Source organism: Anser cygnoides, chromosome 8 (genome assembly GCF_040182565.1).
Source record: "Anser cygnoides isolate HZ-2024a breed goose chromosome 8, Taihu_goose_T2T_genome, whole genome shotgun sequence".
Lineage (NCBI taxonomy): Eukaryota > Metazoa > Chordata > Aves > Anseriformes > Anatidae > Anser > Anser cygnoides.
In genome coordinates, this window is record NC_089880.1 from 8212989 (window position 1) to 8237963 (window position 24975).

General features: G+C 43.6%; 3 protein-coding genes across 9 annotated transcripts in view; all 3 read left to right on the plus strand.

Moving 5' to 3' along the window:
• The window catches only part of LOC136791356 (complement factor H-related protein 5-like), a 58692-nt gene that overhangs the window by 19988 nt on the left and 13729 nt on the right, over nt 1-24975 (plus strand). For all 7 annotated transcript variants that reach the window (XM_067001437.1, XM_067001435.1, XM_067001436.1 and 4 more), the window contains 3 exons: nt 8599-8793; nt 9296-9472; nt 10223-10405. In XM_067001437.1, coding sequence (XP_066857538.1) covers nt 8599-8793; nt 9296-9472; nt 10223-10405 — 555 coding nt within the window. The remainder of the gene's footprint in view (nt 1-8598; nt 8794-9295; nt 9473-10222; nt 10406-24975) is intronic.
• Nucleotides 139-11733, plus strand: LOC136791357 (complement factor H-related protein 1-like). The gene is made up of 8 exons (XM_067001443.1): nt 139-779; nt 1872-2060; nt 2975-3151; nt 3822-3998; nt 5045-5221; nt 6572-6754; nt 7510-7710; nt 11303-11733. The coding sequence occupies exons 1-8, from the start codon at nt 719-721 to the stop codon at nt 11563-11565; spliced, it is 1428 nt and encodes a 475-aa protein (XP_066857544.1). The 5' UTR covers nt 139-718; the 3' UTR covers nt 11566-11733.
• Nucleotides 12967-17401, plus strand: LOC136791359 (coagulation factor XIII B chain-like). The gene is made up of 5 exons (XM_067001445.1): nt 12967-13183; nt 15115-15318; nt 15800-15982; nt 16318-16559; nt 17029-17401. The coding sequence occupies exons 2-4, from the start codon at nt 15186-15188 to the stop codon at nt 16527-16529; spliced, it is 528 nt and encodes a 175-aa protein (XP_066857546.1). The 5' UTR covers nt 12967-13183; nt 15115-15185; the 3' UTR covers nt 16530-16559; nt 17029-17401.

Consider the following 24975-nt stretch of genomic DNA (forward strand, 5'->3'; position numbering starts at 1 on the left):
AGGAAGTGAGACAGAGAGATGGCCCACAGTGATATCTGAAAAGCTTTGTCATATACTGTTTGTGGGGTTCTTTGCTTCATATGGCCTTTTGCAAGGGCAGCTGGGATGGGGCTTTGAGCAATCTGGTCTGCTGGGAGGTGTCCCTGCCCATGGCAGGGGGTTGGAACTGGATGATCTTTAAGGTCGCTTCCAACCCAAACCATTCTATGGTATTGCGAAACTGCCAGGACTCCATAAACAACAGTGCTTAGGGTCGTGTTGGGCTAGTAATACAAGTATTAGACTAGTATTAACGTAGTAAGCGTTAGTGTTTTCGTTAGGCTGTTAAGGTTTCAATAAGGCTGTTGATAAATTCTTGGCTCCACATATAAGGTAATTTTTGCCCGTAAAAAAAAATTTATGTTATGACACTGGAAAAACGAGATGTGTGCTATATTGTCTTTTCTAAACACACCGTGAGTCTTTGCTGATGGGTTTCATAAGTGTGCTGTGTCAAGTTCAGTCTGAAAGGTTTTGTGAAAAATTACTGAAGAATTTTTGCAACAATTGCTTGCTTTATATCAGTGCGGCATGACTACTGTGTCGCAAGAAAATTAGGGGAGGAGTTTGCAAGGGCAACCCTCGGAAAGGTGGGAGTTGAATACAAGTATATGCAATTTGGAGTAGAGAAAACAGCAAGTCTTCTGCAGAGGACATCTTTAATTTCTAAAGCTTGGAAATGACACTGCTGAGCCTCACCACAGGGTTTCTGCTGTGGATGTGTTGTGCTATACATAAAGGTAAGTCATTAAATGGAAATCCATGCTTTTAACTGATGTGTAGTGACCGGTGACAATCAAGAATAAGGAACTGAAAAATAAATTATCTGCCACTTTTAATAGAACCTGTTTCAGAAGTTCTGAATGAGAATTATATTTTAGAACGGTGTATTTGAGAATATTTGCTTTTTTTTTTTGTCTGAGTTCGCTTCTTTGCTTTGTGCCTGAACTTAATGCCTCACATAACGAACCTGCCTTATTACAAGACATAACTCCCTCAACATACATACATATAAATTTCTTTGTATTTCAATTTAGCCGCTGTTATTTTGAATACAGGCTATTAAAATGCAGAATTCTGATTTGATTTTAAAATATTATACAACTCTTAGGGTATTTTGTCATTTCAGTAAGTTCTGTGACGAATGCAGCCTGAAGAAGGTCTTCACTGAATATGTACCTTTACTAAAATGACTGGTTTTAAACTCTATAATTGATCCATTTTATACTATTCAGCATATCAATACTCTTCTCCCTCCACACAGGCACATCTTAGAAGTGCTTTCCATGCGCATACCTTATACCTTGAAAGAACGATCCAAGTTCTTTCATTTCAAAGGGACGGAACTAATTTTGGTAATTTGAGACAAACTGCTTTAATCAAAGAATTAAAGAAAATAGAGCATCATGGCTGTAAGTGTAAAACACTAGTTTAGTATAACACTGGAAAACAAGAGCCGTTCTCTGAGAAATTCAGAAGTTTATTCATCTTTTCAATTCAAGTGTTTTTAGTTTAGTAACTGCCTCTTATGTGGAGACTGTGAAAATAGTACAGAAGCACACAATTTCTTAGAGCAAAGAGATTTATTAGTACAGTCTATTCCCAAAGGCAGGGATGTAGGTTATCTGCATATTATTCAACTCCTGTGTAGCACCATTCTTTGGAGATCTCATTACTCTGCAGTATCTACCAAATGAAAAGAATTTTTCTATATTTTCTGCTGGAACAGCATGCGAACACCCACTTGTCATTCATTTTGAAGAACTTGGTGGTAGGAATAAATCAGGATACAAACAACAACGTGCAGCCAAATAACAGAAACCTGTGCACAGCTTCTGCAGGAGCAGCGTGTGAAGACCCACCTCTCATTGAGTTTGGCAAAATCGTTAGTGGCGTTAAATCAGGATATGAGGAAAATGACAGAGTGCAATACACATGCAATCCTGGGTACGCTTTATCAGGATCAGAATGGATAACATGCCATGGAAAAGTCTGGATGCCTGGGCCACCTCAGTGTTTGGGTAAGGGTAACTTTTTTTGCTGTTTGACTTGGCAACGGTGGACATTTCTCATTCTCTTGCACCATGTACCATTACAAAACAGCAACTGGGAGCCAGAATGTACTACCCCAAAGGCTGTTCTGCTGCCATTGCTGTTCACACCTCATTGTTTTCTCCACGGAGAACTGTAGTAGCTGTGACCCATGTGAGATGCATGAACCCTGCAGAATGAGTGCTGTGGCTCTGGTGCCAGCAGAAATCACAAGGGTGATGACAGTAAAGACAGGCACCCTGCAGGGAAAGTCCTTTTCCATAACCTCTGAGAACAGTGGATAAGTTGGAAGGTTTGAACAAAAAATCAAGGTCTGTAACTGCCACGGTCTTGCACAGTCCTGTGGGGAAAGCCTTGTTGAGCCACCTCTGCACAAGCAGAACCCCTTGGGAGGACGTGCTATGCCTGTGGAAAGGAAGGCTGACAGCTTTTTGTTCTTCATCTCCTGCACCTCTGGCTGAGGCATCCTTTGCCTAGACAGGGTGGAAGGTTAGAAGGGGGGCTCTGGATTTCCTAACTCCTCCTGAGTGGTAGCTCCCTTGTCCTGCTGCAGTCCATGACCCTGTTTTGAGTTACATTGAACGTCTGTGGTAAACGGACAGCAGGAAGAGTCCTGCAGGTGCTCCCGTTTTCACCCATCTGTTTTAGGATGCTTCTTCTTGGAGTCTTACTTTTTTGGACCCTGCAGTAGTCTTCTGCATGTCAAAAGAAATAACCCTTTCATCTCACTTGGTCTATGTATTTTATCTAGTGGCTACATGGTTAAATTCCCTAGGACAGTAGTATATGCTGATGATATAAAAGGCATCTTTTTGGTGGGAAAATTCCACTCATTCTAGGTGTATCACATTACCAAAAGTTTCAACTTTGCATATCTTTTCAGAAATACCATGTGGAAGGATTCCAGCAGTTGCCAATGCTGCATTTGAAGGCAGGAGCAAGGAGAAGTATGAGCCTGGTGAAACAATTCGCTACCAGTGTCATGAAGGATTTCAGGTCACTGGTCCCCCTGAAATTTTTTGCAGAAGGGGAAATTGGTCAACACCACCATTTTGTGAAGGTATAGGTTGTACTTCTAAGTAGTCTATGACCCTTCTTAGTCTTTCAGGAACACTAATTAATATAACGCCAACCCATACATGCAAGTGAGTCAGACCAGTAGAGCTGATCATTGAGTTGCTTTTAATAGACTGCTACAACACCTATTTTTCTGGTCCCTGAGAAGCAACAAGCAGGACTGATCAGCAAAGAAATCTTTTCCCCTTCTGGTCTGAAGCCGGTAGCCACAGCTTCGCTCACTGCTTAGATCAAGCAGTCGGAGGGTTATGGAGAAAAGGGTGTTGGCTGCAAAGAGTGACATAGCTGGTAGCGTTACATATCTTGATTTCGTATCACTAGAAATTTCAGTCTATGCAAGTTACCTTCAAATAGTAAATAAACCACTTTGTTCTCCAGCGCTTTGGCACACAATGCTGTATGGCATCAGTCTGCACATTCGGCTGGTCTCTGCAACTCCTTTCCTCTTTTTAAGTCACTTTAGGCAAAAAAAATAATTGCCTGGTGAAGCGTTGCAGAATGAAAACCATAGTAACTTCCTTTCCTACTTGTAGAAAAGGACCTACCTTACACAAATCGTCTGTCCTCATCAGGAACAATGGTGCTTGTGAATGCGCTATTCTGTGATAGCCATACTACTGTCCTACTATTCTTAAACGCACCTCTCTTTTCAGATGTTAGCTGTGGAGCCCCACCTGAAATTCCCAATGCTCATATTACCAGCACTCAACAGCAGAGGTATCTGCCTGGTGCCAAAGTGCATTATGAATGTGTAAGCAATTCTCAAATTATGGGTGTAAATTATGTCATTTGTTCAGATGGACACTGGACAAAAGTGCCAAGTTGCAGAGGTAGGAATTTGTGCTTTCATTCTGGCTGTTAGCTTCGTGTGGGGACAGTTTGGATTACCTAAATACTAGACAGACTTTACTTTTTTTAGTTTTGTTTTCTTTGTGTACTGCAACATTGTACCTACTACTGCTTCCTTGCACAGAACTTTAATTTAGCTTAATGCTTCTAGAAATACTATGGATATTTTCATCAACAGCAAAAATATCTTGAAGAAAAAAGGCGTAGAATGTGCTGACTTGTTATTCTTCTCTGTGATACGAGTAATTTCCAGACTACACCCTTTTACTGACCTTCAGCAGAAAGATGTGTAAGGGCTCCTCTGTTGTGTTCAGCCCTGTCAGAGAGTATCAGAATGGCAGAAATACTAGAGGAGAGAAACAGGTGTTCTTCTCTGAGGCTCCACTATGACAGAGATCCCAGCAGAGCCTCAGGAACTAAAACATGCAGGTCGGCTAGGGTCTGCAATGACAAGAATGTTCCTCTGAAGAGGAGCTGTGCTGTCCTCCTATTCCCTGCCCAAATCTGTGGCTGGAGGCTGAACAAGTGCAATTTGGCATTCATACGCCTCCATGGAGTCAACTTTACTTACCTGTCCATGAGCACAGCAGGCTGATAACTTCTTCCAGAGCTCTACATTCAGCAGAGAGCCAGCTTGGCTGCTACATCTGTGATTTTCAGAAGCGCTCAGGTTCTCATCAGAGGGCCATGGCCTTGCAAGGAGGCTTTTTGTGGCAAACGGTGTAGCTACAGAAATGTTGGCTTTTTCTAGAAGCTCTGACTGTCCCTGTCATCTCCTGAGAATGTGGAAGGTGTTCTGCTGCCATTGTCATGTTAATTCACATTCCTGGGGTTCACAGTGTTTAGAAACACTCATGGCCAAGGAAAAAAGAGGAGGGGAAAATAATCAAGTCATGTTGGTAAGGCAATATTGTCTCTTGCGCTTAAGAACATCATCTGGGCAGTAACAAGATGATTCTCTTAATGTAGTTTGTATAGGAGAACACGTGAGGGCGTACAAATTGAGTGCAGAAATGTCTCTTTTCAGATGTGACGTGTGAACCTCCTCCAGAAATTGCTGGTGGAAAAGTTCAAGGTGTTAAAAAGCCAAGGTATTTGCCTGGGGAGACAGCTCACTATCAGTGCTGGCAAGGTTTTCTGATGACGGGGGCTTCCACCGTAACATGTCAGAATGGGACCTGGACAGAGCTGCCCCAGTGCAAAGGTGAGTTCTCTCTCCCTCCATGCAGTAGACTGTCAGTGAAGATTGCCCTGAACTAGCTCAGTGGCATTTAGGTCTCCAAATTTCAGTCTCAGGACTGTGAGCAAGTGCAACAGTATCTGTCAGACTCAGGAAAAAGGGATTTTCCCTGGTATCTCTCCATTTGTGGTGGCAGGATGTGTTTAATGGAAGTCTACCAGGTGAGTAACCTGGATGGCTTCACTCAAGGAGTGCCACATCTGGAAAAGCACCCTGAGGCTGAGAGCAACTGCTGGCCAGGTCTGATTTTGAGACTCCAACCTTTCACTTCTGCAAATCTGCTTTCTGAGAATGCCTAATGTGAAGAGAGTGAGAAATCGTGCTGCGTGTGCTGGAGAACAGAGCTCACAGCTCTCCTGCCAGCTCACATCCAGAAAATGCAAGTGGTGCATTGCCTTTGTGAATGCCATGTAATTGACTCCACTGTTACATTACCTGCGGGTCGTAGCTGATGGGTGAGCTAACACCTGGTACCATGTTGGTGCCCAGGATTTCACGAGCACATTGAATAATCTCATTTGATTTCATGAGGCATATGCGAGGTTTCAGCACATGAACCAATGCAGTGTCATTTGACTGGGACACTGCCCAGCTGGCAGCTGAACGGGGTGCAGAAGTACCAGATGAATTAAGACCGGGGTCCATATTGTTGCTGAGCATAATGCCAAGTGCAAACAGCAGCATTACTGATGCCGATGACCCAGTGCAGGATCTTCTCAAAGCAACGCCCATTAGAAGGCCAGGCTTCACAGCAGGGTGTTGCTTCAACAGGTATAAAAATCCAAGAAGCTGCAGGGCCCGACTTTCAAAAGTAAGAAATCAGGCATAATGCATTCGTGGTGGCTTGCGTAGACTCCCCAGTGGCTGTAAGTGGTCCACAGAGACAAAAAGCTATCTCACTAGGAACTGAAATGGTGCAGCCCAGTGTCATTTTATCTGGTTTGCAAACTGATCCACTCTTGTCCGTGTTCAGGCAGCACAGGGAGCGGGGGCGAGTCAGGCTCTTCTGCAGAAAGAGCTGTGCCAAACACACTACGCCGTTACGTAGGCCCAGTGCAAGTCCTGCAGAAAGATGCAAACACTCCAGCAAGGACAAATGAATTAACTGGTAGTTTTGAATCCTGGCAGCAGAGGAATGAGAAGCTTGCTCTTGTCCATTTGCCACGCATTTGGTGTCAAGGTGACAGTTTTCTCTCTGCTTTCCTCCAAGTCTCTCGAAGTACTGCCTACATGGTCTTCTGAAGAATTTGTGGCTAGGCCTCTGTTGCAGCTAAACTCTGATAGCTTTCTTTTTAACGGGTAATGTTCTTCCAGGGGAAGGTAGAAAATGTGGCCCACCTCCAGATATTGAAAATGGAGACATCCTTTCCTTCCAGTTGAAACAATACCCCCAAGGTGCAACTCTGAAATACAAGTGTGCAAGATTCTACATCCTGAAAGGACCTGAGCAAATCACTTGTACTGACGGGCAGTGGACAAATCCCCCAGTGTGCTTGGGTAGGTGGAAGCTCGTGCTGCGTGGCCAAGAGCTGTGTGAGCTGCTCGTTGTCTTTTTCTCAGGCCCTGCGGGCGCTTCACTTGTGAAGCAGCACTTGTGCTGGGGCTGCGATGCTGACAGGGCAGAACAGCAGCTGGTGCTTCTCCAGTGCAGAAGGAATTTCCTCTGGAGGTCAGCTCGTGTAGCCGCCTCTGCTGCCTGCTGTCCCTCCCTGTCCCCAGTCACCAACAGATCCAGGAGGAGGGGAGTTTGGCTGAGCCGCTTCTTTGGGGCCGCTCCACCGGTGTGGCGTGCTCCTGAGCTGGGGACGCTGCTATGGTCCGCAGGCTGTGAGGAGGGAGGGTGGGTTGGTGTGAGTGCAAGGAAATCCAGGGCCACGAGGAAATGAATTTGAGAAGTGCTGGGACGAGGGCAAGGAGAGAGCCCAAAAAAGACACAGGGAAGTTCATTGCTGCCTGCTGAGTGCCCCCACCCCAGGCTGTGCTTCCCCCTTGTCCTGTGAGACTGTCAGAGGGCAAAGGCCTCTCCGCAGCGGTGTGCAGCCCGCATCTCAGCCGTCATCTTTTTTCCCTTTTCTTTTGTTGAGAATGTCTTTCCTGTTGGAAAACTCAGAGGGTGAAAGCACATTGCTGGAAGAGGTTTGTGATGTGAAGAACATCTGTAGGCCTTGGGAGGGTGTGTGGGTGTGTGGTTTGAAATGTATATGTTGTGCATCTGTGTGAACTGATCACATCCTTCTCTTGCCTTTTCCAAGCGGCTTGTACTGTCTCTGAAGAAGATATGGACAGAAACAATATTGAGCTGAGATGGACTGGAGGAAGAAAGCTGTACTCGACATCAGGAGATTTTGTTGAATTTGACTGTAAAATAGGATATGTGCAGGACCCAGCATCTTCCCCATTCAGAGTGCAGTGTATGGACGGGACATTAGAATACCCACGGTGCAAGCAAGAAAGTAAGTCACCTCCACTCTGGCACTGCTTGACCGCTGCCTTTTTGCAGTTTTAGTGCAGAAGCTGAGAGGAAAGCCCATAGCAAGTGTACCTGGGGAAGTAATAGCGGAGCACCAAGGTGTGAGAGCACCCTGCAAAGCTGCAGGCTATGAGGGGAGGTGCCCCCAAGAAGCCGCCGACTGGCGTACGTGAGCTGGAAAGGCTCCTGGGGAACGGGCTCCCTGGGGCTCATGAGGGTTACTGGTGCTGGGCCTGCCCGGCCGCTTCCAGGCAGGACAGAAGGGCTGGTAAGTTCCCTGCAAGTGGCTTCCCTGAAACTGGAAGGTGCCATTTCCCTGACTGTGGCAGGGCTGAAGAGCAGGAAACCATTTCCTTGCAGGCTCTCCCAAGCCTGCCTGTGTAGGCAGGGCTTTGTCCCAGCAAGCTTCTCTCCTGCTTCCCTCTTGCAGCCACAGCTGCGCCCCCTTTGCACCTGTGGCCTTCCCAGCTCCTCTCTGGTTGTGCTGTGCTCTGGTGTGTGTGGAGGCAGGGGGTCAATGCCCATTGCAGGCCTTCATGGCTTCTGCAGCAGGAAACCTGTGCTTGCCTCCTCCTACAATTTCCCCAAGCCCCGATAACTGCGACATTGCTGAAGGGTAGGAAATGGGCTTTTGCCTTTCATCATCGGCACTGTGCATTGATACAGGAGGGGACAGATGCGGCGGGGATGCAGCACAGGAGAATAAGTAGTTTCAGGCACTCAGCTGGTACCAACAGCGTCAGAGGATCAGTTGACAATACGAGGTCTACATGCAAATTACGGAAGTACCTTTTGTTGTGGTTGTGGCTTTTCTTTTCTTTTCTTTTTTTCCTTTTACCTATTTATTTATTTATTTATTTATCTTCCCCAGAGGACTGTACAGTGCTTGAGATGGCTATGGAGAGGAACAATATTAAACTAAGACAGTCAAGGAGAAGATCTTACACGTATCGCTCTGAGGAGTATATTTTGTTTACATGCAAGATTTCCTACCGGGAAGTTTCAAACCCAGAGGATTTTAATGTACAGTGCCAGGACGGAGTGATTAACTATCCCAGATGTGAATGTAAGTGCTCTGTGTCGAAGGTACAGTGCTCTGTAGAACTGTGGATAACAACCCAACAGTGCAAACTGATAACCTCTTTGGAGCTCTGTGGTTCAGCAGGGAGCCAGCTTGGCTGCTACATCTGTGATTTTCAGAAGCGCTCAGGTTCTCAGTAGAGGGCCATTGCCTTGCAAGGAGGCTTTTTGTGGCAAACGGTGTAGCTACAGAAATGTTGGCTTTTTCTAGAAGCTCTGACTGTCCCTGTCATCTCCTGAGAATGTGGAAGGTGTTCTGCTGCCATTGTCATGTTAATTCACATTTCTGGGGTTCACAGTGTTTAGAAACACTCATGGCCAAGGAAAAAAGAGGAGGGGAAAATAATCAAGTCATGTTGGTAAGGCAATATTGTCTCTTGCGCTTAAGAACATCATCTGGGCAGTAACAAGATGATTCTCTTAACTGTAGTTTGTGTAGAAGAACACGTGAGGGCGTACAACTTGAGTGCAGAAATGTCTCTTTTCAGATGTGACGTGTGAACCTCCTCCAGAAATTGCTGGTGGAAAAGTTCAAGGTGTTAAAAAGCCAAGGTATTTGCCTGGGGAGACAGCTCACTATCAGTGCTGGCAAGGTTTTCTGATGACGGGGGCTTCCACCGTAACATGTCAGAATGGGACCTGGACAGAGCTGCCCCAGTGCAAAGGTGAGTTCTCTCTCCCTCCATGCAGTAGACTGTCAGTGAAGATTGCCCTCAACTAGCTCAGTGGCATTTAGGTCTCCAAATTTCAGTCTCAGGACTGTGAGCAAGTGCAACAGTATCTGTCAGACTCAGGAAAAAGGGATTTTCCCTGGTATCTCTCCATTTGTGGTGGCAGGATGTGTTTAATGGAAGTCTACCAGGTGAGTAACCTGGATGGCTTCACTCAAGGGGTGCCACATCTGGAAAAGCACCCTGAGGCTGAGAGCAACTGCTGGCCAGGTCTGATTTTGAGACTCCAACCTTTCACTTCTGCAAATCTGCTTTCTGAGAATGCCTAATGTGAAGAGAGTGAGAAATTGTGCTGCCTGTGCTGGAGAACAGAGCTCACAGCTCTCCTGCCAGCTGACATCCAGAAAATGCAAGTGGTGCATTGCCTTTGTGAATGCCATGTAATTGACTCCACTGTTACATTACCTGCGGGTCGTAGCTGATGGGTGAGCTAACACCTGGTACCATGTTGGTGCCCAGGATTTCACGAGCACATTGAATAATCTCATTTGATTTCATGAGGCATATGCGAGGTTTCAGCACATGAACAAATGCAGCTTTTCTTGTCAAGGTGACAGTTTTCTCTCTGCTTTCCTCCAAGTCTCTTGAAGTACTGCCTAGGTGCTGTTCTGAAGAATTTGTGGCTAGACCTCTATTGCAGATAAACTCTGATAGCTTTCTTTCTAATGGGTAATTTTCTTCCAGGGAAGGGTAGAAAATGTGGCCCACCTCCAGATATTGAAAACGGAGACATCCTTTCCTTCCCATTGCCAGAATATGACCAAGGTGAAACTGTGAAATACAAGTGTGCAAGTTTCCACATCCTGAAAGGACCTGAGCAAATCACTTGTACTGATGGGCAGTGGACAAATCCCCCAGTGTGCTTGGGTAGGTGGAAGCTCGTGCTGCGTGGCCAAGAGCTGTGTGAGCTGCTCGTTGTCTTTTTCTCAGGCCCTGCGGGCGCTTCACTTGTGAAGCAGCACTTGTGCTGGGGCTGCGACGCTGACAGGGCAGAACAGCAGCTGGTGCTTCTCCTGTGCAGAAGGAATTTCCTCTGGAGGTCAGCTCGTGTAGCCGCCTCTGCTGCCTGCTGTCCCTCCCTGCCCCCAGTCACCAACAGATCCAGGAGGAGGGGAGTTTGGCTGAGCCGCTTCTTTGGGGCCGCTCCACCGGTGTGGCGTGCTCCTGAGCTGGGGACGCTGCTACGGTCCGCAGGCTGTGAGGAGGGAGGGTGGGTTGGTGTGAGTGCAAGGAAATCCAGGGCCACGAGGAAATGAATTTGAGAAGTGCTGGGACGAGGGCAAGGAGAGAGCCCAAAAAAGACACAGGGAAGTTCATTGCTGCCTGCTGAGTGCCCCCACCCCAGGCTGTGCTTCCCCCTTGTCCTGTGAGACTGTCAGAGGGCAAAGGCCTCTCCGCAGCGGTGTGCAGCCCGCATCTCAGCCGTCATCTTTTTTCCCTTTTCTTTTGTTGAGAATGTCTTTCCTGTGCTTGCCTCCTCCTACAATTTCCCCAAGCCCCGATAACTGCGACATTGCTGAAGGGTAGGAAATGGGCTTTTGCCTTTCATCATCGGCACTGTGCATTGATACAGGAGGGGACAGATGCGGCGGGGATGCAGCACAGGAGAATAAGTAGTTTCAGGCACTCAGCTGGTACCAACAGCGTCAGAGGATCAGTTGACAATACGAGGTCTACATGCAAATTATGGAAGTACCTTTTGTTGTGGTCGTGGCTGTTCTTTTCTTTTTCTATTTTTTCTCTTATTTTTTTTTTCTTCCCAAGGGAGCTGTAGATTGAGTGAGACAGAAATGAAGAGGAACAATATTAAACTAAGACAGTCAAGGAGAAGATCTAACAGATATCGCTCTAAGGAGACTATTTCGTTTACATGCCCTTTTTCCTACCGGGAAGTCTCAAACCCAGAGGATTTTGAGGCACAGTGCAAGGATGGAGTCATTAACTACTCCCGATGTGAACATAAGTGCTGTGTGTGGAGGGCACAGTGCTCTGTAGAATTGTGGACAAGAAGGGAGGGTCAGCTTTAGGGGCCTTCACTTAACCCTCTACCAGTTTGTGTCTGTCGTGGGGCTGCTCCTGTTCCAAGGGGTCCGGGGAATCAAATTGAAGCAATGGGAATGCTAGGCAACTTTGCTATCTGCTGCTCTCAAGAAACATGGCTGTGTGCCAGCCTTGGTGTTCATTCCTTTTCCACTTTTTCTCTTTACATTGCAGGGTATTTTGGATAAATGGAAGGGGCATGAAGGAGCCCAGCTGGAGAAATGAAAGATCCTTTGACCAACCCAGTGATTTGAGCTCAACTTTCCCTGGAGTTTGCTGTTTCATTGTGCTTTGTTTGCAGCTTAGCCAATGTTCTGTGTTGGAATTTGCTTTTTTTTTTTCCCTTTGAATTGTTGTATGATTGTTTTTACACTTAACCATTTTTGTAAAGGTATTTGCATTTTATCCATTCAAATGACTGTACTTCCTTCTTACTTTTGTTCTGTATTGATCTCACTGTTGTTTTGTTAACATTTGCATCCTGAAGTAGGCTGGCTTTGGTGGCATACTGAGACGTGAATTAAAGCATGCAGCTAATTTGCTCATCAGCAAGTAGGGTGTGTGTGGTCTTCTCTGCTCCTAGCTTCTTCTCCATGTGCTTGCCTGGAATTCAGTCTGGGGTCATGGCAGAGATGAGTGTCCTGACAGCCTCGTCATGATGTGAAGGTGAGTGGTCTCCTTTAAACAACTCAGGGAAGTCTGTGGATCATAGGCCCTTATTCTTATGCATGGCTTGAGCCTCTGTGATAATTGGTGGGAGGAGGTATCAAGAGTAGACATAGGTGAGGAGTGTAGAGGGAATAGAAATACATACACTTATATACGCTTTTTTTTTGATTTTTTTCACCAAAGTCTATTGCATAAGCTTCATTTTATGAGTAGCTGAGTCTATTGCACATGCTTCATATAGCAGTAGCTGAGTGAATGATTGTTGTCTTCTGTGACTGTAAACTACACTTATAAGTCTGTCCTGTATATGTAATTTATTTTCACGTTTTAGCGTTTACCTTCAGTCATTTCGTACCCCTTCTGTTGATAATCTCTGAACATGCAGATTCAAGAGTATTTTGATCCTTTGTTTGATAATTCACTGAGGTTTATTCTGAACTCCATATGGGTTTAACATTTCAAGCAACAAATAAAGACAATCTCAGCACAGAAAAGCAACCAATCCGTATTGACTGTAAACCAGCAGGAGTCGAGACTGGACATAGGTGAGGAGTGTAGAAGGAACAGAAATAGTCTGAAAATCAGTAAGCTAAATCTAGAGTATCTGAAACTGAAACTTCTAAAAAGAAGTTCACTTACATACACTTTTTTGGTATGAAAATTTTAGACCAAAGTCTGTTGCTATGCTGATGCTTTCAACAGTGTTGATATTATTTTAAAGATCTAATTGCATCTTTCCCTTCCTTGTATTAGAAATACAGCAGAGCTGTACCCCTCCACCAGTGATTAAAAACGGTGTTCTTCTTAGCCCTCTCTTGGCTAGCTACAGAAATGGTTCTTCAGTAGAATATGGTTGCCAGCTTTACCATTTTTTGGATGGACCTAGCACTGTTTACTGCAAACAAGGAAACTGGACAGAACAACCGACTTGCTTGGGTAAGGTTTGTAAGGAAAACCAAAAAGTGACATGTAATGTAGAAAGGAAAAGCTGGAAAGGACCTCTAGATAATCTTTTAATGACTCCCTTTTCTCTTTCATTTGAGCTAACAGATTTCAGAAACATGAGGCTGAACCATTATCAACTACACCTAGCCCACCGCTGCTAAGTGTCTTCTGGCCTGTTCTTAGTTCCTCTGTTTTCCTGAGTGAAGAGTTCTAGAACTTAGCTAGCCCCATTATTTTGGAAGGTTTTCCAATTTCTTTATCTCCCACGTCTCCCATTCAGTGGATTTCTTCCTGTCTTTCGAAAGATGTGTAGAAGAAATGACTGCAGTCATTGCCTAGATAGTTTTTTGGTTAGGGTTAGCGAGGAACGTGACTTGGACTTTCATTTTTAAACTTCCAGCCTTTGTTTTTGTTGTGTCCTTGTATCCACCACTTAATTCTGGACTTCCTGATTTTTCCATGTTGCTCTTATGTATGCTGCTCGAAACAACGTATAGAACTCCCACTAGGAGTTTACAAATGTAGGCAGGAATACTACTTCTGACGACTTACAAGAGTTCTTTGTTTATCCTTCCTTCCTTCCTGTAATGAAGTGATTCCTACACCACACATCCACTTGCCCGGCATCCTTTGCTGAATGTATTCACTTTAAGTTTTTAATCTACAGTGAAAATGCAAATAAATAACTGATTCTGTTTAAATTATTTATTTCTAAGTGAATAAAACATACTTACTCAGGATTGAAAGGCCCAGGTCAGCGTTCTTGGATCTCAATGATCATATTTAACAAATTCTGTGAAATAATGAAAACTCATCAGCTATGAATATTGTGTATGTTCTAAGCATCCCGTTAACTGCATTATCCTATCCGTGTCTTCTGAGATTTCTTTTCAGTCCCCACCCAATCAGTTTGGAAATAGCCTGTACTGTAGGTAGTTTGGGGAAATATCCATGCCAATATTTTGTTACAGTGCTGTTGTTAGAATGTGCGATAGGTAATTTCTCCTTGCCTTTCCTTCAGAAAATCATTAATAGGGGCCTCTGTCAAGCACTGATTCTCTTGAGACTTGCAGAAATTTATTTTTTCAACTGCCCCTTTGTCAGGCTTTATTAAAGTGGAGCAGTGGATCCAAAAGTTAGAGGTTAATTGTCGGACAGAAAGCTAGGTTACCCAATTTGATCCTGGCACTAAGAAGTCTGTCAGAAAGCAACCAAAACGATACTGACCTTGAAGAGCCTGAAAAAGCCTAAAGAAAACCACAAAATCCTGGAGGAAAAAAAAAAAAAAGGGAAGATTTCTAAATACTTTATACAGTGACGAAACACAGGGGAAAAGAAAAAAAAGGCAAACAAAGAATTGTGAAAACACTTCTTTAGGTTAATAGCTTAAATTTCCTGTGTATTAGCTCCTACTGTCCCAGAAGGGCTTGCCAAGTGTGACAGGTTGGTTTGGATGGATTAATATTCCAGAAATATTTCATAAACTTTTCAAGTTACAGTAAACAAGTTTTGTTCTTCTTCAGTGGTATACCCAGGCTGCTGTATGTTTGCAAATATTTGTAGAAACCCGATTGTATCTGAAGTGTGTTTTCTGAGCTTATTATTTTTGAATGTTCTTTCTGTTACTTCAGCCTATTTCTTTGCTTTGGCTTTCTTTTTAAATGTGTTTTTAGTTCTATTTCTTGCAAGATTCCAAAACACTTTATAATTACTGGTTTAGATATCTCTTTCTCAATTCCTGCAAAAGGCAGTTAAGAAATCACTTCATAAAATCACAGAATATCCGAGTTGGAGGGGACCCACAAGGATCATCAAGTCCAACTCCTGGGTCCCCAAAGGACCGTCCAGAAAAATCAGATCATGTATCTGGGAGCATTGACCAAATTTGATTGCTTTTATTGAACTATGCTTTTATTTCCCAGATCCATGCATTCTTAATGTAACTGCTATAAACAGTAACAACATAGAGTTAAAATGGAGACAGGAAGAACTGATGTTCCTACATGGTGACCTCATAGAGTTTGAATGTAAAGAGGGGTATGATTTTCCCCAGACTACCCTTCCATCTCCTGGGAGGACGCAGTGTAACCATGGGAGACTGAAATACCCAAAATGTGTCGTTAAAGGTAAAGCAATATTTTTTTGCTCGTCCTTTTGAGTTCATCGGTGTCAGACTATTTAGAAACATTTGCTCCAGCAGTGGAGGCCTAGAATGTATTCTCAATAACAATAAAAGTTTAGTATCCGACAATACAGGTACGCACAGATATCCCTAAACAATACAGGTACATTGATAAGTATATCTGAGCATAGCAAAACCAATACAACTTCCTTGGATGGGAAGGCCGTGGAAGGGAGGAAGGAGCTGTTCTCCAAGCACAGGGAACTCAAAGCTCTGTAGAAAGACAGCTGTAAACAATGAAATGCGCACAAGGGGTTTCTTGTGGTTAGAATTAGACGGGAGGTTGCCCTCTGATTTGAGACATAATGCAGCAGTAATGAGCGTACGCTGAGAGCTGATAGTTATCTAGTGTTGGCAGTTTAAAGCTGCTGATTGGTAAGTTTCTTATGTTGAATGTTTCACAAAGATTTTTGATGTTATTCCAGCTCCTATGGAAAAATGTGACTCTCCACCTTCTATTGCAAATGGAGCTCTTACTCTCCCACCCCTGACCCAGTATGAGAGTGGTTCTTCAGTTCAGTATAGTTGCTATGACTATCATTTCTTGCAAGGATCTGAGAGAATCTACTGTTCTGCAGGCCAGTGGACTTCACCACCAGTTTGTATAGGTAGGCACGAGAAGATGCATAAGCTTTTATTTCTCCTATTGAGATGCTTTGCATTTGTAAATTGAGTATTGTCAGCTGGAACATTAAGATCTTAACTTCTTTTTTTTTTTTTTTATTTAGAGATGACAGCTTTACCAGATGCAAGAGTAAGAGTTTGGCTATTGTATTAGATAAGTCTGACATGTCTGCAGTGTCCAAAAATACAGTGATGTCACGTACAATATATAAAGAGAATGGGGAATAATAACCTGCATTCTCAGTGTCAATTCCAGTCACAATGACATGATTTCAAAAATAATCAATTTATTAACACTGACTATGTCTCTATTTTTCAGAGCCATGCACTTTGTCAAAAAATGAAATGGAGAAAAATAACGTGTTGCTGGAAGGGTTTTATGAGAACCAGGTTTACTTTTACCATGGGGATTATGTTGGATTTTACTGCAAACAGAACCATTTTGGAGAAGAATCTGGTACAACTTTATTTCAAGTGCAGTGTAAGAGAGGACAGCTAGCGTATCCAAGATGTGTCGAAAGAGGAAAATAAGTGTGAACCTCAGGAAGGTTCATAGGAAAGGTATGTTGTTTATCTGGTATTAAAAGGTGCATTAATACTGTTTCATATTTCAAGATGACTGCAGTTGACTTTCAGAAATGGGTGTTCAGTGGCATAGTTGAACCTGAGCCAAGGTGGGGGGGAAGTGGTATGTGGCACGAGGACTGGGAAATCAGCAAAACAATGCAATGTTGACACACCATGTGTGGAAATTTTAGGAAGTAGTAGTTCTTTGAGGCTTATAATGCTAAACTTGAGAACGCATCACAATCTGGAGAACTTGAGCAAAGCACCATTACAAGAACATGCTGAACAAGTAGTGTCCTGTGTTGTAAGGATCTTGGTGGTTTTGACATGATTGCATTTATGACACCAGAATATACCTAAATTGAGAGATAATTTTGTGCCCTTCAAACTGTAATTTAACAGTGAGAGAGGAGAAGCCCATTACTCTTGTACAACTCAACAGCACCCATGTCTTCTTCCTTAGGTAAGAAGTCTCCAAAGAACGTGGCTCAAGGGACAAGAAAGGGAGAAAGCATTTTAAGAGAATGTGTGTAAGGGATGAAAACATTTAAAATACAGAAATATGTGAGTTCCGCTCAGTAGTTAATTATTAATCTTAAATAAAAAGTCAAGCAAACAGCTTTATTTGCTATTTGAGAACATTTCAACTATTCAAATGATCCGCTGTAACTACTTTGTAGGATTCCTTTGAAACTTGCACGCTTGTACTCTTGGGGCTCTGACCTGTGAGAATGTTGCATGGCTGAAGATCCAAGGAAAATTCAGGAATACAGAAAATGCTTGCCTCACGTCAATTTTGTAAAATAAACACAGAAATGCACAGTGTTCTCCTATCACTCTGTGTGTCTGAGAAGAGTCTGTCTCCCTTTCTCTGTACTTTCCCAACAGGAAGCCAAAAACAGAAGGAAGGTCTCCTCCCAGCTTTGTCATCCTAAACATTCAGCAAAGAAAGGGGGGGTTGGTTTGTTTGTGAAAGGCATGATAAGAATAACTATTTTGTGTTTCTGTTAGTGCTTTTCCTCACATAGCAGAGCCTTCTAATAGCATCAGAATAGCCATATATCTCAGTTCTGTTGTTTCATGGCAAAAGTGCTAGTTTGGGAGCAGGCAGATGATATGATAATGCTTCTTCATCGAGTTTGGCATGTGCAAATGTTTTCAAGATTGGTCTTGTATTTGTTAGCCTTTCTGCTTACGTAATAACCTTGCGTTTATGCAAGATTTCTGCCAACTTCAGCAAAAAGCCATTCAGATGTATTTATAGACTGTAATTTCTGTATTCCGGTTAAGTTCTTGCCTCCTTCTTTGAGGAACTCGGAACGAAGCACGTGAATATTTGGGAAATCTAAGAAGACCCTTCTTTTTAAAGAGCAGACCTAATGGAAAAGGAGGGAAAAGGATTCAAGTCTTTCTCTGGAATATTTACTGAGAGTAACATTCGGAGCGATTTCCCATGTTTGAATAGATGGTGATTTGCTTTCTGAAGTCATGATACAGAATTGCTGGATTTTAAAAGTCAGTCAGTTCTCATGGGCCTTGGATGATTACAGGATAGTAATTTCCATGGGTTGGACAGAGCAGGAGGATAGTAATTTCTACTGTGACCTTTCTGTTCTACAGCACATACAGATCTAAGACCCCGCTCCACTGATCCAACGTTAAAGCGACACCTTGGCCCCAGGAGAACAGCCGCTCCAGCCCATGGTCAGGTGCTGGATTCTGGCTGCCCCTGCACGTAGTGGGCTCAGACTCCTCCACAGTGTTGGACATCTGTACATGGAGTTCCTCTTCCTCTGTCCTGTTGTTTCCACTATAGGCTGTCAGCATAAGCTGCTAGAGACCTTTCTAATCACATGGACCCTAACCACTTGGTTTTATCTGTATGTGAGTCCAGATAAGGATTGTCACCAGAATCTCTACAACCCTCTGGTCTCCCCACCCCAGTGTTTTACAGAAATTGTGAAGTTGGCAGCTGGCAAAAGAGCAAATTTGTCCACTGCAGCCTTGCTACCCAGCTTGTAGCAGGTTCGTCTTTTCAGAGCTGGGTAAATACAGCCATGTCCTCTCTTACCTGAGCCATACTTTCAGGTAGTCTTCAGCCCGTGGCATCAGTGCAGCAGGCTGCTCTTGCTGAGCATCCTCCTGTACTGGGTCAAAGCCAAAGTGATCAAACACATCCTTTTCTAGGAATAGTCGTCTTCTACTTGGGTGTGGAGATCAGATCTTTTAAAATCTGCCTGTATTTTCTCAGGCAAAAATAAGAAAGCATGATCTTGCACAGGCAGAACGCTTGTGCTTTTCTTGCTTTGTATAAATAAGCCTACCTACATGCCTTTTAATGAAAATTATGCAAGCATATTAGAGCTGACTGGAAATGGCTGCTGGATCAACAGTTGCTGTTTTAGGAAGATAATTCAGTGTTTTCCAGGAACCGAGTTACAAATGATGCCTGAAGTTAATGATCTATTCACTGGCAGGAATGGTGGCAGATAATAGAGCACAGACAGGAGTGGCGTGTTCTCCTGGGCTGGGACCATGGTGTCAGTTTAAAGCGGACCAGAGGAGCAGGGCCTTTTGGTGCTATACTAAACACAAAAGCTCCTGAGTGGAGAGCCTGATCTTTCTGAAGCACAGGAGGATTAGAAGGTGAGGAAGTGAGACAGAGAGATGGCCCACAGTGATATCTGAAAAGCTTTGTCATATACTGTTTGTGGGGTTCTTTGCTTCATATGGCCTTTTGCAAGGGCAGCTGGGATGGGGCTTTGAGCAACCTGGTCTGCTGGGAGGTGTCCCTGCCCATGGCAGGGGGTTGGAACTGGATGATCTTTAAGGTCGCTTCCAACCCAAACCATTCTATGGTATTGCGAAACTGCCAGGACTCCATAAACAACAGTGCTTAGGGTCGTGTTGGGCTAGTAATACAAGTATTAGACTAGTATTAACGTAGTAAGCGTTAGTGTTTTCGTTAGGCTGTTAAGGTTTCAATAAGGCTGTTGATAAATTCTTGGCTCCACATATAAGGTAATTTTTGCCCGTAAAAAAAAATTTATGTTATGACACTGGAAAAACGAGATGTGTGCTATATTGTCTTTTCTAAACACACCGTGAGTCTTTGCTGATGGGTTTCATAAGTGTGCTGTGTCAAGTTCAGTCTGAAAGGTTTTGTGAAAAATTACTGAAGAATTTTTGCAACAATTGCTTGCTTTATATCAGTGCGGCATGACTACTGTGTCGCAAGAAAATTAGGGGAGGAGTTTGCAAGGGCAACCCTCGGAAAGGTGGGAGTTGAATACAAGTATATGCAATTTGGAGTAGAGAAAACAGCAAGTCTTCTGCAGAGGACATCTTTAATTTCTAAAGCTTGGAAATGACACTGCTGAGCCTCACCACAGGGTTTCTGCTGTGGATGTGTTGTGTTGTACATAAAGGTAAGTCATTAAATGGAAATCCATGCTTTTAACTGATGTGTAGTGACCGGTGACAATCAAGAATAAGGAACTGAAAAATAAATTATCTGCCACTTTTAATAGAACCTGTTTCAGAAGTTCTGAATGAGAATTATATTTTAGAACGGTGTATTTGAGAATATTTGCTTTTTTTTTTTTGTCTGAGTTCGCTTCTTTGCTTTGTGCCTGAACTTAATGCCTCACATAACGAACCTGCCTTATTACAAGACATAACTCCCTCAACATACATACATATAAATTTCTTTGTATTTCAATTTAGCCGCTGTTATTTTGAATACAGGCTATTAAAATGCAGAATTCTGATTTGATTTTAAAATATTATACAACTCTTAGGGTATTTTGTCATTTCAGTAAGTTCTGTGACGAATGCAGCCTGAAGAAGGTCTTCACTGAATATGTACCTTTACTAAAATGACTGGTTTTAAACTCTATAATTGATCCATTTTATACTATTCAGCATATCAATACTCTTCTCCCTCCACACAGGCACATCTTAGAAGTGCTTTCCATGCGCATACCTTATACCTTGAAAGAACGATCCAAGTTCTTTCATTTCAAAGTGATGGAACTAATTTTGGTAATTTGAGACAAACTGATTTAATCAAAGAATTAAAGAAAATAGAGCATCATGGCTGTAAGTGTAAAACACTAGTTTAGTATAACACTGGAAAACAAGAGCCGTTCTCTGAGAAATTCAGAAGTTTATTCATCTTTTCAATTCAAGTGTTTTTAGTTTAGTAACTGCCTCTTATGTGGAGACTGTGAAAATAGTACAGAAGCACACAATTTCTTAGAGCAAAGAGATTTATTAGTACAGTCTATTCCCAAAGGCAGGGATGTAGGTTATCTGCATATTATTCAACTCCTGTGTAGCACCATTCTTTGGAGATCTCATTACTCTGCAGTATCTACCAAATGAAAAGAATTTTTCTATATTTTCTGCTGGAACAGCATGCGAACACCCACTTGTCATTCATTTTGAAGAACTTGGTGGTAGGAATAAATCAGGATACAAACAACAACGTGCAGCCAAATAACAGAAACCTGTGCACAGCTTCTGCAGGAGCAGCGTGTGAAGACCCACCTCTCATTGAGTTTGGCAAAATCGTTAGTGGCGTTAAATCAGGATATGAGGAAAATGACAGAGTGCAATACACATGCAATCCTGGGTACGCTTTATCAGGATCAGAATGGATAACATGCCATGGAAAAGTCTGGATGCCTGGGCCACCTCAGTGTTTGGGTAAGGGTAACTTTTTTTGCTGTTTGACTTGGCAACGGTGGACATTTCTCATTCTCTTGCACCATGTACCATTACAAAACAGCAACTGGGAGCCAGAATGTACTACCCCAAAGGCTGTTCTGCTGCCATTGCTGTTCACACCTCATTGTTTTCTCCACGGAGAACTGTAGTAGCTGTGACCCATGTGAGATGCATGAACCCTGCAGAATGAGTGCTGTGGCTCTGGTGCCAGCAGAAATCACAAGGGTGATGACAGTAAAGACATAGGCACCCTGCAGGGAAAGTCCTTTTCCATAACCTCTGAGAACAGTGGATAAGTTGGAAGGTTTGAACAAAAAATCAAGGTCTGTAACTGCCACGGTCTTGCACAGTCCTGTGGGGAAAGCCTTGTTGAGCCACCTCTGCACAAGCAGAACCCCTTGGGAGGACGTGCTATGCCTGTGGAAAGGAAGGCTGACAGCTTTTTGTTCTTTATCTCCTGCACCTCTGGCTGAGGCATCCTTTGCCTAGACAGGGTGGAAGGTTAGAAGGGGGGCTCTGGATTTCCTAACTCCTCCTGAGTGGTAGCTCCCTTGTCCTGCTGCAGTCCATGACCCTGTTTTGAGTTACATTGAATGTCTGTGGTAAACGGACAGCAGGAAGAGTCCTGCAGGTGCTCCCGTTTTCACCCATCTGTTTTAGGATGCTTCTTGGAGTCTTACTTTTTTGGACCCTGCAGTAGTCTTCTGCATGTCAAAAGAAATAACCCTTTCATCTCACTTGGTCTATGTATTTTATCTAGTGGCTACATGGTTAAATTCCCTAGGACAGTAGTATATGCTGATGATATAAAAGGCATCTTTTTGGTGGGAAAATTCCACTCATTCTAGGTGTATCACATTACCAAAAGTTTCAAGTTTGCATATCTTTTCAGAAATACCATGTGGAAGGATTCCAGCAGTTGCCAATGCTGCATTTGAAGGCAGGAGCAAGGAGAAGTATGAGCCTGGTGAAACAATTCGCTACCAGTGTCATGAAGGATTTCAGGTCACTGGTCCCCCTGAAATTTTTTGCAGAAGGGGAAATTGGTCAACACCACCATTTTGTGAAGGTATAGGTTGTACTTCTAAGTAGTCTATGACCCTTCTTAGTCTTTCAGGAACACTAATTAATATAACGCCAACCCATGCGTGCAAGTGAGTCAGACCAGTAGAGCTGATCATTGAGTTGCTTTTAATAGACTGCTACAACACCTATTTTTCTGGTCCCTGAGAAGCAACAGGCAGGACTGATCAGCAAAGAAATCTTTTCCCCTTCTGGTCTGAAGCCGGTAGCCACAGCTTCGCTCACTGCTTAGATCAAGCAGTCAGAGGGTTATGGAGAAAAGGGTGTTGGCTGCAAAGAGTGACATAGCTGGTAGCCTTACATATCTTGATTTCGTATCACTAGAAATTTCAGTCTATGAAAGTTACCTTCAAATAGTAAATAAACCACTTTGTTCTCCAGCGCTTTGGCACACAATGCTGTATGGCATCAGTCTGTACATTCGGCTGGTCTCTGCAACTCCTTTCCTCTTTTTAAGTCACTTTAGGCAAAAAAAATAATTGCCTGGTGAAGCGTTGCAGAATGAAAACCATAGTAACTTCCTTTCCTACTTGTAGAAAAGGACCTACCTTACACAAATCGTCTGTCCTCATCAGGAACAATGGTGCTTGTGAATGCGCTATTCTGTGATAGCCATATTACTGTCCTACTATTCTTAAACGCACCTCTCTTTTCAGATGTTAGCTGTGGAGCCCCACCTGAAATTCCCAATGCTCATATTACCAGCACTCAACAGCAGAGGTATCTGCCTGGTGCCAAAGTGCATTATGAATGTGTAAGCAATTCTCAAATTATGGGTGTAAATTATGTCATTTGTTCAGATGGACACTGGACAAAAGTGCCAAGTTGCAGAGGTAGGAATTTGTGCTTTCATTCTGGCTGTTAGCTTCGTGTGGGGACAGTTTGGATTACCTAAATACTAGACAGACTTTACTTTTTTTAGTTTTGTTTTCTTTGTGTACTGCAACATTGTACCTACTACTGCTTCCTTGCACAGAACTTTAATTTAGCTTAATGCTTCTAGAAATACTATGGATATTTTCATCAACAGCAAAAATATCTTGAAGAAAAAAGGCCTAGAATGTGCTGACTTGTTATTCTTCTCTGTGATACGAGTAATTTCCAGACTACACCCTTTTACTGACCTTCAGTAGAAAGATGTGTAAGGGCCCCTCTGTTGTGTTCAGCCCTGTCAGAGAGTATCAGAATGGCAGAAATACTAGAGGAGAGAAACAGGTGTTCTTCTCTGAGGCTCCACTATGACAGAGATCCCAGCAGAGCCTCAGGAACTAAAACATGCAGGTCGGCTAGAGTCTGCAATGACAAGAATGTTCCTCTGAAGAGGAGCTGTGCTGTCCTCCTATTCCCTGCCCAAATCTGTGGCTGGAGGCTGAACAAGTGCAATTTGGCATTCATACGCCTCCATGGAGTCAACTTTACTTACCTGTCCATGAGCACAGCAGGCTGATAACTTCTTCCAGAGCTCTACAGTTCAGCAGAGAGCCAGCTTGGCTGCTACGTCTGTGATTTTCAGAAGCGCTCGGGTTCTCAGCAGAGGGCCCTGGCCTTGCAAGGAGGCTTTTTGTGGCAAACGGTGTAGCTACAGAAATGTTGGCTTTTTCTAGAAGCTCTGACTGTCCCTGTCATCTCCTGAGAATGTGGAAGGTGTTCTGCTGCCATTGTCATGTTAATTCACATTCCTGGGGTTCGCAGTGTTTAGAAACACTCATGGCCAAGGAAAAAAGAGGAGGGGAAAATAATCAAGTCATGTTGGTAAGGCAATATTGTCTCTTGCGCTTAAGAACATCATCTGGGCAGTAACAAGATGATTCTCTTAACTGTAGTTTGTGTAGGAGAACACGTGAGGGCGTACAAATTGAGTGCAGAAATGTCTCTTTTCAGATGTGACGTGTGAACCTCCTCCAGAAATTGCTGGTGGAAAAGTTCAAGGTGTTAAAAAGCCAAGGTATTTGCCTGGGGAGACAGCTCACTATCAGTGCTGGCAAGGTTTTCTGATGACGGGGGCTTCCACCGTAACATGTCAGAATGGGACCTGGACAGAGCTGCCCCAGTGCAAAGGTGCTTTCTCCCTCCATGCAGTAGACTGTCAGTGAAGATTGCCCTCAACTAGCTCAGTGGCATTTAGGTCTCCAAATTTCAGTCTCAGGACTGTGAGCAAGTGCAACAGTATCTGTCAGACTCAGGAAAAAGGGATTTTCCCTGGTATCTCTCCATTTGTGGTGGCAGGATGTGTTTAATGGAAGTCTACCAGGTGAGTAACCTGGATGGCTTCACTCAAGGGGTGCCACATCTGGAAAAGCACCCTGAGGCTGAGAGCAACTGCTGGCCAGGTCTGATTTTGAGACTCCAACCTTTCACTTCTGCAAATCTGCTTTCTGAGAATGCCTAATGTGAAGAGAGTGAGAAATCGTGCTGCGTGTGCTGGAGAACAGAGCTCACAGCTCTCCTGCCAGCTGACATCCAGAAAATGCAAGTGGTGCATTGCCTTTGTGAATGCCATGTAATTGACTCCACTGTTACATTACCTGCGGGTCGTAGCTGATGGGTGAGCTAACACCTGGTACCATGTTGGTGCCCAGGATTTCACGAGCACATT

Bases quoted from the DNA above. Each gene is read 5' to 3' on its own strand.
- LOC136791357 (XM_067001443.1), top strand. From the start codon at position 719: ATGACACTGCTGAGCCTCACCACAGGGTTTCTGCTGTGGATGTGTTGT. The intron at 780-1,871 runs GTAAGTCATTAA...ACCTGTGCACAG, and splicing joins GTGTTGTGCTATACATAAAG to CTTCTGCAGGAGCAGCGTGT. The intron at 5,222-6,571 runs GTGAGTTCTCTC...ATGTTCTTCCAG, and splicing joins AGAGCTGCCCCAGTGCAAAG to GGGAAGGTAGAAAATGTGGC.
- LOC136791359 (XM_067001445.1), top strand. From the start codon at position 15,186: ATGTTCCTACATGGTGACCTCATAGAGTTTGAATGTAAAGAGGGGTAT. The intron at 15,319-15,799 runs GTAAAGCAATAT...ATGTTATTCCAG, and splicing joins CCCAAAATGTGTCGTTAAAG to CTCCTATGGAAAAATGTGAC. The intron at 15,983-16,317 runs GTAGGCACGAGA...TCTATTTTTCAG, and splicing joins TTCACCACCAGTTTGTATAG to AGCCATGCACTTTGTCAAAA.